Here is a 14,473-nt window from a genome sequence, read left to right as displayed (position 1 = left end):
AAGCAGGAACGTATGCCTTTGATAATACTGCTCTGATGGAGACGGGAGCTTCGGCACGTAGACATAAACAGAAGTGTAGAAAAAGACAACCATCAATTGAATGAAGTTGACATATATAGAAAAATAAAGGTTTATTGTTACAATGTGTCAGTATTGTGGTAGGACAGGAGTGCTGTGTGGTAACTCAGTAACAGGGGTTTTTGTAAGCCAGACCCCACTCAACTCGTCGCCACACAGCAGTGTTACGTCTTTGTCTCAAAGTGGAAGTTCAGTGCATTGGTGTATTCTGGTAGGGTGTTGTTTAACTCGCGGCGCCAAGGTTAGCAGGTTGGCTGAGGTGGTGGTGATGGAGGTGCTTCTTGCAGGCCAAGCTCCCCACCACCCCCCAGGCCTGCACAGCTTCCTTCACCTCCCTCCACCCTCGCTCACTCGGCTTCCACACCACCCTCCCTCACCCTGCAGTGCTGAAGGGCGTGGCCTCCCTCACAGCCCCGCCCACGTCTGCAGCAGTGGGTGGGGTGGATGCATGAGGGTGGTTGGGATGGGCCTGCCCCCTTAAACCCGTCCATTAATTCCGGGTTGGGCTCCCGACTCCAGCCCATCTTTCCTTCATATAGCAATTGCTCCCCATCCCCCTCCTGATATTTATCTCCCCACATTAGTATCCCCCCCCCCAGCATTTTACTCCTTCCCATATACTTCCCCCCTGAGCCTTTATCTGGGGTAGATACACGTGCTGTCCATGGTAGTTGGATGGGGCCCGTGTTGGTCTGGGGGGGCGGTAATGGGGTTCCCTATAATGGTCCTGGGGATGACTGGGGGGGGGGGAGGGGTTGGTAGCTTGGTCCTCACCTCCGTCGCCCCTGAAGGGCTGGTGTTTCACGTTAGAGGGACTGGATGTGTAGGTTAGGGGATCAGGTACGGTCGCCGCTGGCCTGAAGGGAAAGAATGACCCATTTGGACCTTCGCCACCCTGCCAGGGTGCGACCTGCTTCGGTGTGACCCCGCGGGAGGGACAGACATGTCTGACTGACCTGCCACTGCGTGAGGACAATGCTGTAAGCGTTCCTCCTCTGTTGGCAAAAAAGAAAAAAAAAATGATGGTGTGTAACTTGACAGAAGTTAAGAAAATTTTACCCGGTGCACTACGATATAAGATGGGGGTAACGAGGAGTCAGGGATTAGAGAGGATGAGGTTCTTGAAAGTAAAAACTAAACATCTCACTTTTGAGAATTCACAATACGACGCTCACAGTCTACAAGAGACCTGAAGATAAGGAATCAGGCAATGACAGGAATAGGCTAAGATTTTGAGATCGTTTACAAATAGTATGAACCAGTCAGGTAATGAGTAAAGCGAAACTTTACCTCGAGAAATGATGAAGTAATGAAAATGTACGATAGATGTATCGGTGTGTATATTTAAGGAATGGAATTGAGTTGCCGTGTTTTGTGTGGTTACCAGCAAAACGAACTGAAATCGAAACTGGAGAGAATCTAGAAACACTTCGCTAACAACGTTCAGGGAATGAAACAGACGAACCACCATGAAAGCTCTGAGAAATGTAATATCCACGATGATATATGCATAGCAACAGAGTGAGGGAATAATATGAAATACGCTGGGACAGACATTTAAACAACATGGAAGAAAGAATTGTTGAACTCATAACAAAATCTTCACTCGTAACACAAGAAGATCGAGTCTATTTAGTGTTTTGTACAGCTAAATGAAAAAGAAAATAGTTCAGAAACATGTAGAAGATTACCCCAAGTTTGATAACTTCTTACTCAGCGAGGAAACAGAAAATAGTATCTGACGTGAGTGCTACGCACAAACCCTTTCCAGTTGCAATATCTTGTCATAGATACAAACACGCACACATTGAGGGTAGTAATTTATTATTTGTGAGGCGCACGCTTTTCGTCCATAATGCCCCGTTGCTGCTCAAGGAGCTACAGTTCGTCATATTGCCGTGCTGTCATCCCACACCCACCATCTCCGTCATGATGGCCTCAAAAAAGAAAAAAAGAGCTCTGTCAGAAAACCTCTGGAGCCTCGCATTCACTTCGATCGACGGGGGCTACCCTTCCCTCCGTACGGTAGAAGTGAAGCGTTTGATTTTTATCTACTTCTCATTCGTCTTTCACTCCTTCGTAGCTAGCCCTCTTCCTTTGGCCTGTGGGGGAGGGAGTAACCAGCTCGGTAACAGAGCCGTATGACAAACCTTTCCCCTAAAAAGTTACTGAGCGAGGCATGCAACCGACCATAAACTGCGGAAAGATCAATAAAAGCCTTTAAGTGCTCGAGACATGACAACCCCAGGCAATTTACCTGTCGTATTAGTTACTGGTTGTCCCTCTGTATTTGTACTTCCACGTCCAGGCTGTTAAACCTTTACTTGCTTGGTTAAGAAGGAAACTTCAGCTATTGAAACTTGGCGGGCGTGCGCCTTAGGCTAGCACCTGGGGCCGGAAAGCTGGCTTTCTTGTCTTCGGTCTTGAACATGGGTGTTGCTCTCTCTTGTTACCTCGCATTACCTGGTCCATTTCAGCATTACTTTCACGAATGATAACATTCAGGCTGAAGGAAAAAGCGTATGGTTAAAATTGGGAGGCATACGTCCATATAGAGGAAGGAGGGAAGCGCGCCCGCGCGCACGTTGGACGTGTAAAGAGAGCATGGAACAGATGGCTGCACGAGCGGCCCTTGAGGACACTCACCCCGACGTTCCCTCCTCCCCATCCCCCTCCCTCACCCTGGTCCACTTGGCGGAGAAACCCGGGGAAGAGGAGGGTGATAGTGGAGGTAGTATGGCGACCAAGCCTTAGCTACTCAACCTTTTTTTCTTTTCTCATAAGATCGGTCCAACTGCCTCAAATACCTTTGGAAACCGTAGTTAGGTAACTGTGTTGGTGTTAGCATTATGTTGATAGCTTGTGTTGGGATGTGGGAGAATCCATCTGTCATTTGCGGGGTTAGGCGACGATCAATATATTCGCCCACAAGTTCATTGTTCCGTGCAAGAAGTCTCAGGAGTCACGTCTTAGTGTAATGAAGTAGAGAACTATTTGTAAGATTATATTTTTACTTTTGGAGGAGACGTACATTATAAAGATTTTGAGGCACCGTAAGGGAGGGAGGGAGGGATTGGCAGTAACCACTAGTAACAAGGAAGATATGAGTTTAAACGTATTTTGAATTGATTCAGTTTTTTTTTAAATGTGACCAGATTCAGCACAAGCTGCCTTACTCTGTAATTGTTTCACACGTGTTGTGTGGCTCGTAGACATTCATTGAAGAGTTGTGAGACTAATGAGAAACATTAACTTGTAAGACATTAGTGGAAAATATTTCGGTAAAGAGGGAGATTGGCGGGAGACATTTGTCGTTCGGAGACGCATTGGCGAAAAACATTTATTGGTTTACTGATAGATGAACGGGGGAAACAATTTTGGTTCGGAGTCCAACTTTAAAATGTTTGTAACGTACCACTTTTCATAATTCCCGTTTTCCTTCAGACCTCATCTACCCCCACTATGACTTTTCCGTCCCCCTTCACATTCCTTTCCTCCCGTTGTGCCAAGCTACACACATAGCTATCTGCCTCTCTATGCTGAAAAGAAGCTTTGATTAGAAAAGAGCTTAACATTTGATTTTGCGCGATAAGATTGTATGCCATGTTGCATCAATTCGAGTTTCATACATAGCGTCAACGTTTTACTCAGGTTTAATATTTTTCATGGCAACGTAGATAAACTTGTGACAAGTAAAAAGTTTTTCTTTTTTTTTCCTAGATCAGTGATCACGGTAACTGTCACGTATAGTGCGGTAGCTTTATTTTATACATATCTTTCATTGCTATGAATAGTTTTAACTCTTTCTGAAACTCCTTGACAAAATGTGTAACATCAGCGAAGTGAGATGGTGGAAATTTCAACGTAAGGCATTTTTAATATAAGCTATACTATTGTAAAATATATGTATTATAGGTAGATGACCAATATACAAGAATTTTTGTTCGTGCAAACGTTTCACTTCATGGGGGAAAAAAGGGTATAAAATGTAGTCTGGAAGCTTTTCCTGAAAAAAAAAAAAAAAAATTATAAAACGTAGTTTGTAAGCTTTTTTTCCATTCTTGTTTAACGAATGATTATGTCACGCTGGACAAAGACATCCATTCGATAATATGACAGTGATTGGCGTTAAGATATTAAAAGTCCTTTAAAATGTGAGTTACTGCAGGCGTCACCTGTCAATAGAGATCTTTAAACCCCACCCACTCTTGTTTACTGAACCTTTCCATTTGAATAGAAGTCAGGTGATTAAGGCATCGATTCTACAGTGCAAAAAAAAGTGTTGTTGCTGCAGGCACCTTTCAAACTGTCTTTTTTTCTTTTTAATTAATTGGTTAGTCGGGGGGGAAGGGGGGAGAGAAAGGACTGGGTTAGACAGGGATGAACAAGAGAGAATAGAAGGAGGTAGTTATTGAGTGTATGGTTTAGGTTTTACTCAAGTGTGTGTGCATGGTTTGCTGGATACGTCGGTGTTTGGTGCCCTGTTTATATACTTTGGGCATACTGGGTGTGTGTGTGTACATTGACGATGTTTATGGGTTTAGCGAGGAAAGCTATATCAGTGGATGACTTTGAGCCTTTCTCAGGGCTTTGAGGCTCCGTGGTATCGAAATGTATTTCATACGTGTGATGCTGTCGAGGTCTTCAATCTGTACGTAGTTTTACTGTTGTCTTGTAGTGTCTACTTTTTTTTTCTGCTTTCCTAGTCATTATCAATTCAATGTTCCTCGGTACATTCGATGTCGTAATTTTTGTTTGTGACTTGCTGATTTTCTTGTATCCTGATGAAAATGGAAGCAGGAAGGGAAAAACACACCAAAGCCTCGTCTAGAATCTCCTTAATATTTCCCTTAATTCATTCTCATCGTTGAATGTGTAAATCATCATATCAAATAATATGCCAGGAGCTTTTAGACGAAAAAAAAGGACTTCATTTTATTCGGTTTCAAATTGATGAAGGATTTTCCTTTCAAGACTTTTTGTTTGCCTAGAGCTCGACTTCAGCATGATGAAGGAACACAATTGTGGACTCGATATTCAGGTAGTTACATAACGTTGTTTATTTTATGCTCTGGGAAAACAGACTTCTCAGCTGAACATGGAAACTGTTTGCTGATCTTGTAATTTCCCAAACTAGATAAGGTAAAATAATCACAGTAGGTTCTTGTTTCTCAAGCTAAGCAGGATGCAATCAAAGCTCGCAGTAACATGTCTGCTGCTGGATGCATCTGTATTCTAGACATTTTTGTACTGTATAGTTTAGTGCCTTGTATAGTCATCTGTTTAATGTAACCGCCAGTGATGTGATAGGCAAGTGCTATGAAATCACATAACTAAAAACGTACCAAGTTCATTACTTTTTTGCCTGAGTTCTAGTTTTTCTTTTTTTTAGTGTATTACCTTAGCCTTATTTTAATTATAGATCTTAGTTTTTACCTTAGTTTTAACCTTTTTTTTATTATTTTCGCCTTTTATTGAATTATATACAGCCTAAATGGCAGGAGATGTTATGGACTGCGACAGGTGGTTAATGTGTGGTAAAGCTTTGTTAGACTTTAAATACAAATAATGTTTACTCGTAGGTTAGGTTAGGTTATGGAAGAATATCCCGATGGCACTGTTCGTTGGTTTTGCAAATTTATACTGTATAAAAAAAAAAGCAAATAGCAATATCCAGTGCCGTTGTGAATGCTAGCCAAGCTCGTCTTTTGTGAACTTTTTTTTTTTTTTTGAAGGTTTATGGTTATTTGGTTGCGTGTATATTAGAACTTTATAGGCAGTATTGTTACAAGAATGACTCTCGATTGGTAAATTTAGCCAAATGGCTCTAATGGTGTAGACCAAGGATGTGTGCAAGTTCAGTAGATGTGGTAACCGAACTAGCTTGTAGCCTAGTGGTGTGGTAGCTTTTAGAATATATAAGCGCGCAGTCTAGATATTATTTTCGGAATATGGTGGCATAAGTTTAATGTTCCTGATAACCTAAAACTGGTTTAGTTTGTGTGTAATAGCCTGTAGCATAGGTTTAACCTGTGGATGAAAACATGTAGCGTACGTTTAGCCCTTGCACGGTAACTTGTAGCATAGCATAAATTTAGTCTGATTACAGGCATATATAGTTTATAAGGCACATGTAACTGCATAAGTTTGACATAAGCTTTTAAGCTTGTTTTAGTAAATATGTAAACAAAAACTAGCACGTAGCATACGTATGCTATGTAAGTACACATCGTAGGTAGATTGTACAGTTTAGTAGATTGCAATGTAAGTATATAGCTTAGGAAAATTTTTAGCATATATATATATATATATATATATATATATATATATATATATATATATATATATATATATACATACATACATACATATATATGGAAAGATATAAGTAGGTAAATTATAGCACATAGCATATGTATCCCATTTAAGTATATTGCTTATGTACATTGTAGCATACACTTTTTTTCATGTAGGCACTAGTCTATATAGGAAGTCCTATTCGAGAACATATTTTAATAGAATATGAAAAAAAAATGTAGAAAATTAGAGAATAGTAATGATAATTTTAGGTTTTTGGGTAGTGGAAAAACCTGCCTTTTTCCAAAGGGTTAGGCCGCATCTGTTATGGAAGACACGAGAAAGAGGTCCAAAGTTTAGTAAAGGAAAGAAACTAATATTACTGGCTCACCCTTGATAAGATGGAGTGGTAGGATTCGACTTTGTTAAGTATGTACATCTATGAGAGCAGTACTCCATCGTACAAGGATAAATTATTCTATTATATAAGCAGAGCAGCTGTTCGGAAGAGAAGAATTTGTGGCATTTAAACAGGACTCCCAGTTTTTTAGAGTTTGACTTGGCTATTTGCGAAAGTGGAGCTTTCAAGGTAGATTGAATGTTACGGTGATGTTGAGTGGTGGAATTCAGAGCCAGTTAAAAAGTTAACAAAATTATGAGAGGTGTTAGAAAGAGTTATAGGAAGAAATTAGATTTAAGAGGCATTAAACTTAATTAGGTTGCGTCTGCTCCTGTGGGGAAATGCTGTCCAAGCCAGAGTTTGAACATTGCATGGTTTTTATGTTTTTTGGTACGGTATCATGGGAAACATATTTCGGTAGTAGTGAGTTAAGTACCCTGCTTAATATTAGGCTTGATAGCTACCGGCTTTTATTTCTCTTTTGTTATTTTTCAAGTTTTTGCCGAAGCCTGTCATGTTTGACTCTTTGGTCTACTCAGTGTATGCTGGATATTTATTCCCTACGTCTGTCTGACTGTAGGTACAATCTAATTAGCACTATGATTCAAGAACAAAACGATGAAAACGTCATATTTCATATATGTTCCCTGTGGAGGTCACGAACTGATCAGATTTTGTGACACGTTGCGTGTTGAAATGGAAGAATTTTCTTTTTGAGTGCATGTGGTCTTCAGCACTTAAGGTGTTGAAGATCTTTCTAGTAGTGGTTACAATTTGACTTTTACAGTCTTGATGACACTGGGAGCTTAAGCTTAAAGACGGCCAACTAACTAATTCAACCATCTCTCTTGGAGGCACCCTTAAGTGAAGATGCGGACGTGCTGTAATATTATAGGGTAAACCTCAGGCCATAAATATCCCTGTGCTAGTGTAAGCCTGCCAGTTGATGGGAATCCCAGAGGACATGCAAAACGCGCGTGGTGTTTGCCAATCCTCCGGGTAAAATGTAACGGCAACAACGGATGAGGGATGAAGGTGGAGGGGTCTAAAGCCATTTCAAGAATAAGCGACAAGACTAAGATTCATCTGTTGTGATGGAAGTGTGCCTCTGCGAAACAGGAAGGCCATGCTATGAATGTGTAGACAAGGCTGATGGAATATTTTAGTGTTGGAGAAACGCAGAAATACTGATAAGTTGAATGGCAAAGCAGACTGGCAAAATAAAGACATATAGACAATTAGGTAGACACTCGGGCAAAAGTTTCTTTGTAAGGTGTACTGCATGGCGTCTGCCTCCTGCTTGGTCAAGGCGACCAACTCCAAGAGTGGACAGGGGTAGCAGCACAGAGGGAAGCCAACATTGATGGTTGTCCTTGTTGACGCTGGTTGAAAGGACCTGGGACAGATAAGTAAAGGGAAGGTTTTTAAAGGCATTTTACACAGGATTATAAGGCTGTAATGACATAGGGACCAGAAGAAGTGACATTACCTGGAAATGGTAAACGGGTTCGAGATTTATGGGAAAGGACAAGCTGGATACGGAGCCACATATGGCTAACAGGAAGTGGGTTTTGTGTACTGTTACTTATGGCCGTTGGTTCGAATTCCTAGTTTACCCATTTGTGATTCTTGTATGACAGGGGTGGTATAATAGCGAATTCGCGAAGTTTGTCAGTCTCAGCAGCCGTGAACTTCTACTTATATGTGGGAGGATGGTGTGGTGGCCTCAGCCATGGATCCTTTCTCTTTATGATAAAAGGTAATTATGGTGTTGTAGGGCATGGTAACCTCGATGTAGAACCCCTTCTCAATATGCACATTGTATTAGTGTATAGTAAGGTACTTTGGCTTATGCTGTGTTTGCGTTTGCAGGCAGGGTGAGAGTGCTGGAGTGCCTGGCGCCGTGGCTCTGCATTAGCGCGGCTCGCCCGGTGGGGCCCGTGGGGTCGGGGGCTGCGCGCCACAACCAGCAGGAGGGACAGCAGCAGCAGCAGCAGCAGCCAGGGGAGCCCGGAGCTGGCTGGCTCCGCGACACCAGGACCACGCCCACCGACAGATCCCGCCCACACTCGGCCCCTGTGCCTATCACCACCACCATGGTCAAGACCTTCCAGGTGAGGTGTAAACTTGGTCTTCACTGTTACTCTCTTGCGATACACATTTCTTTTTATCCTGGGTAATGGTAGTAATGAACAGCAATATGATAATGTCATCGCAGCAAATGGTAGTAATGAGCTGTATATTGGTGTATAACGACTAATGTCAATCTCCGGTAGGCCTACCTGCCGTCTTGCCACCGGACCTACTCGTGCATCCACTGCCGGGCGCACCTGGCCAACCACGACGAGCTCATATCCAAGGTTAGACGACATTCTGCCTGCCCACCTAACACCCAGCCTCGCCATTAAACACATTATCATCTTAACTGCCTACCACAGCCATTGTACACCACCTAACACTTCAAGTCATGCAGTATCACGTAGTGTTATTACTGGTTTATGATGTAAGGTTCATAGGTATCATTCCCTTGCCAAGAGTCCAACATTTATATACTACTTTCAACCTAACACCTGCATCATGCGAGTTAGGTCGCATCATCCATGTTGTCTGTAAAACACCTCGTAACATAAGTTGGCATATTCGTTTCTCGAATCCATGGAGTATTTCCGTGCGACGCCCTTGGGGGAGAGGAGTTCAAGTTCTTTATTTGATATCAAAGGCCTTCGGTTTCTACGCAGTGTGGGGTTTCTGGGAAGAAAACTTCCTTAACCTTCATTGGCCATCTCTCTTATGGCAGGATTCATACGTAAAGACTCGCAACATATATTTCATAGTGGATGACATTGTACATTGATAATGTGCAGAAACATATGATCAGCGAATTACACGTAAGAAGAGTTTACTGTTATTTTTTTTTCTAAGGAGCCATGACTTACCCTAAAGATCAGTCGTTTGGCAACGCAGTTAACTGCCTGGCGTTGCCGTGGTAACCGCGCTCGTACTGCAACCTTGAAGGCAGCCATAATACATTCGTTTATTTGTTATTGTTTCCGTGGGAGACAAAAGCCAAAGATAATCAGTTTTGCAAGCATTATTTGTGAGATGACATCATTTTACTGGTTAGTAGTAGAGTAGAAGATGGATCACCTCCATTTCAGGGGGGCCAAATATTGAAAAACACGAGATGTAACAGTTCAGTGAATTTGTAATCATGTGTCACGTAGTTGATGTTACGTAGTAAAGTATACCCAGTAAAGTAGTCATTACACACCTACACACCCAAATGCAACACCAACAGCAGTATATAGGAAGAACATAGAGCCATGGGTATATAGACACAGAAATGCACTTTACCGTGTGTACGTACCTGCAGAGTTGCAAAGACCTTCATGAAGGTAAACAAATATGTACAAATGCACTTACTTGGAAGTGTGCCAATGCTTTCAGCTATAAAGACTTGGAAAGATGAGAAGAAAAAAAATAATTGAATTAAAATTTTAATCCATCCCTAGGTCATCCGTGTAGGGCACTTCAAAATACCACTAACTTTGGTGTTAACAGCGGAGCCATTGGTGTCCTGTCAGCTTTTTGCTAACAAAAGTTGAAATATCCCTATGCAGCAGCACTTATGCACTAAAAATATTTACTTCACATCTTTAGATAAAGCTCATTCCACTGGTACCCTGTGAAAGACAACCTGTTGATACAGAGATTTTTAGATTTTGATGGTTGTCACATACATCGTTTTGAAAACTTAAGAAATAATATCTGCTCAGAATACAAAATAAACTAGTTATGAAAAGACTGCTAATATGACTTTGATGCAGAATTTAAAGTCTTGGATATACATCATTGGGCTATGGTAAATCAGGCAGAACAGATGAAGGTTGTTCTCATTTCAGATGTATACAGTGTTTAACATGCTGAGAAACTTTGTAATAAGTTTGCTCTATACTTGCCCACTGCCAGTGGCCTATTAAGGGTGAGGCACTAAAGACTTAAGTGTGGTATTGGAATTCATTAGTTATGGAGACTGTTGCTGGGGCAACCCCTTAGAGGGAGTATTAGAGTAGTTTTCTTGAAAGAGGAAATACGTATATGTCGGAGATTTAATGATGTATAACAAAAATGGTATCAGAATTAAGAGGCGCTCTTCAAAGTCATTATCATTTGTTCGTAGCTCTACCTCACTGAGGTAGGAAAAGATGAGCAGTAATGAAATATATAAAAAAAAAAAAATGCTAAGAAAATTAAACAACATTGAGTGCTTAAAGCTGAATGAAGGAGGAATTAGGAGATAAGTTACAGGACATTAAGCTGAAAAGCAGTAAGAAAGTTAAAGTTGAGGCTAGTTAAAGGATGAGAGTGAGGGAGGCACTGAGAACATTGGTGAAAAGAGAGTAGTCATGCATGCAAGTATTAGTTTTTTCATACTTGATCGCCTTTTCCTGCATTAGTGAGGTAATGTTAGGTACAGATGAAGAAAGGTTCCACCCCCTCACATCCATTCTCTAGCAATCATATAATGTATTGAAACCACAGGCCCCAATCAAGAACAAGGCCCCGCGGATCTTTCTATGGTGTACCCCAGACACTTCACATACTCAGGTTTAGTCCATTGACAGCAAGTCTACCCCTATGTAATACACCATTCCAGTTCACTTTATCCCATATATGCCTTTCATCCTGTATGGTTAGGTCCCGATCTCTCAGTCTTTTTTTACTCCATTCTTCCATCTCCAATTTGGTCCCCCCTGTTCTTGTCCCTTCCTCTATGTCAACCTTTCTTCACTTATTCTCTCCACGTGTCCAAACCATTCAGCTCTCCCTTTTCAGTTCTCTGAACCACACTTTTTTTATTTTGTGTTTTTTATATTACATACTTTAAATAAAAAAGTTTGTAATATATGTTATATGATGTAAAAATTCATGGATAAAGAATGAAAATAATTGAAAGTATGGTGTGAAAAATTATTGGAAAGGTAGCAGGATGAAAGGTATGATGAAAGGTGTTAGGATGTTCTGGTAAAATGCTGCTATTCTGCGCATTTTTAATTCTCCCAGCCAGAATATTGATGAGTGGTAATGTCACCATGTAGAACTGTACTCATTAGGGCAGAGATACTTGAGATATGGATAAAGAATAGTGAACGTCTTTCTTGTTCCAAGATAGATTAACAGTTAGGGTAGGATATACAAATTAAATCTAAGGATCACAATGCTGTGGTAAACCTTTAGCAAAATTACCAAAAATGAAAAATGAAGAGCACGTGGAAGTAAGAGTCGTGGGTGGTTGCAAGTTTGTATTTGATAAGTGTTTGACAGACTATATCGTAAGACAACAGTTACATAAGTTAAGAAAAAGTATTTAGCAGAAAACAATTGGAACAGTAAGTTCATTATAACTGTTTTGAGGTAAATAGAAAGTTACTAAATGGAGTGAGACTGAGGCATGTGTGCAGGTAGAAAGGTAAAACATCAAAACAAAAGCAACACATAAACTAAATGCCCTCAGACCTATAATTGGCACCAGATTTGGGCAAGAACAAGAAATCCTCCATAAGTAATTCATCCATTCCACTTCAAACTATGTCCCATCTGCGTGATCTTCCATGCCTTCAAAAGCAAATATAAGAGCTGCAATCTACATGAAATAGAGATCTTGGAAAACAATTATTACCTTCCGAACAACCACAGTTACTCAACACCTACACAGGAAAACAAAATATCCTTCCAATACTGTCCTGTTCCAACATGCTTCCCACTTACTTCTGTGCAACAGCACAAGACCTCTATCACCCAAACCACTAGATAACTCACCAGCCCTCAAGCACAGTTGAAAAGCTTACCCCAGCGACCTCTGCTTACCCCTAACAGATAGTACACTGACAACACATGTTTGCACTGAAGTAACCTGACAAACATTGAACAACTGCCTTCCTAACTCAGTCTTGAACTCTTCCCCTTTAAACATAACCCCATTAGAAGCCACACTTCTCAGACAAATGCAGTTACACCCTCCCACATATTTTTCAGACATCACCCATGTCTGCAATATTATATATGCTGTTTCAACTTATGCTAAGACTTTTTATGTCCTCAATGCATCTATCTAAATGAACACAGAACTTTCCATTCCTTTCATCTTCACTCCTCACACCTCCTGATTCATAAGCTCTCACTACCCATTTTCTCATAATCTTTCATTCAACACTGCACCAACATTAAATTCACTTCCTTGCACTCTTTGACAGTTCCATGGCTCACTACTCATCAGGAGTGCCCTCCCATCATTCCCTCATGTCCTTCCACAGTCCTCAGACTTTATCCCCTGAACATTCTTAAATTGCTCTATCCCCTCACCCTTCCTACTGTCACAGCAGGTTAACAGAACCTTCCTCAAACATTCCACTGCCAAACAACAACATGCACACCTGTCACATATTGTACGTTTATCTACTTTTCCCACTTTAAGCAAGGGAGCATCAAGAACACATGAACACCAGCCTCATTTTTACACACCCACTCTTTAGCTTTCTTATATAATATACTGAAACCATAGCCTAGTATTGACAGGCTAGCACCATTTTATTCCATGGCATACATTCCCTGGTTCAGGTCATTAACACTTAATCCACATACGTTAATTTTGTTATTGTAATTTTTCCCTTCAACTAATTGTTAGGATTAAAGTTAACTTTATTGGACGTAATACACATGCTATTATTTTTTATAGTAATTTTGGCCCATCATCTAATTAAGCGAGGAATAAAGTTAACTTTATTGAGTGTGATTATATTTGTCAGATGGATTTGTTGGTTATTTTGTTGTCTTTAGCATATCACAGAAGTTGGCAGCCATTATTGTTTCAAGTGCTATTTATATTTTAGCTTTCATATGACTGCATAATGTAGCTTCTGTGCTCATAGTCATTAGTTGTCTTATGAATACTTTTTGATATCCTCAGTATATTCTCATGGGAATAAAATCATGATAATTTGATGTTTTAAAATGTCACTTGTTTATCTTAATATCAGCCTGTTGTTATCCTACAAAGGTTATTAGATGTGTGTACATTTCCAATACATTGTACAGCTTTAGAGGAAATGCTCGTCTCAGATTTTTTGGAATCTCATTTTAACATTCTGTTTTATTTCAGTCATTTCAAGGAAGTCAAGGCCGGGCTTACCTCTTCAACTCTGTGTGAGTATGATACCCTGGGTAGGGCTTTTATGATGCTCCATCTTCAGTACTTTTTTTTTTTTTTTTTGATAAGAATAGCTGGAAGTGATTCTACCTCATATAATACTCTAGGTGAAAAAACAGAATTGCAGATAGATAATCCTGCAGAGAATGTTCTGACTACTGTTTCACAGAACGTAGCATGACATTTTTTGACAAGTTTAATTGAAAAACTAAGAACTTCCATAGTTGTTTTAGATATTCTTTCTTGGTGTTAAAACAGTGTATTAAAAGGACGAGCCCGCAGTTTTTAAGGGAGGCCTTACTGGACATATGATACCCGTGGAAGGAAAGAAACATTGACCATCTAGCTGTAGTACTAACCATGCTACTTCAGGTTATCACTAGCTGGATAATTGGGGATGGCTGGTTTTTCAAACCATTGTCTCAGCCCATAGTCAATAGCACAATAGACTCACTTTATCTCCATTGACATACCTATTCATCAGGCCAGGA

The 14,473-nt window shown here is 40.5% G+C and overlaps 1 protein-coding gene across 5 annotated transcripts in view; it reads left to right on the top strand.

Annotated features, from left to right (window-relative positions):
* Nucleotides 1–14,473, top strand: part of Ypel (Yippee-like) — a 317,923-nt gene that overhangs the window by 290,885 nt on the left and 12,565 nt on the right. For all 5 annotated transcript variants that reach the window (XM_071678610.1, XM_071678613.1, XM_071678615.1 and 2 more), the window contains 3 exons: nucleotides 8,648–8,889; nucleotides 9,052–9,135; nucleotides 13,935–13,978. In XM_071678610.1, the coding sequence (XP_071534711.1) occupies nucleotides 8,648–8,889; nucleotides 9,052–9,135; nucleotides 13,935–13,978 (370 nt within the window). The remainder of the gene's footprint in view (nucleotides 1–8,647; nucleotides 8,890–9,051; nucleotides 9,136–13,934; nucleotides 13,979–14,473) is intronic.

This window comes from Panulirus ornatus, chromosome 28 (assembly GCF_036320965.1).
Source record: "Panulirus ornatus isolate Po-2019 chromosome 28, ASM3632096v1, whole genome shotgun sequence".
NCBI lineage: Eukaryota > Metazoa > Arthropoda > Malacostraca > Decapoda > Palinuridae > Panulirus > Panulirus ornatus.
Note: the sequence above shows the minus strand (reverse complement) of the source record. Positions and strands in the feature narration are given on the sequence as shown.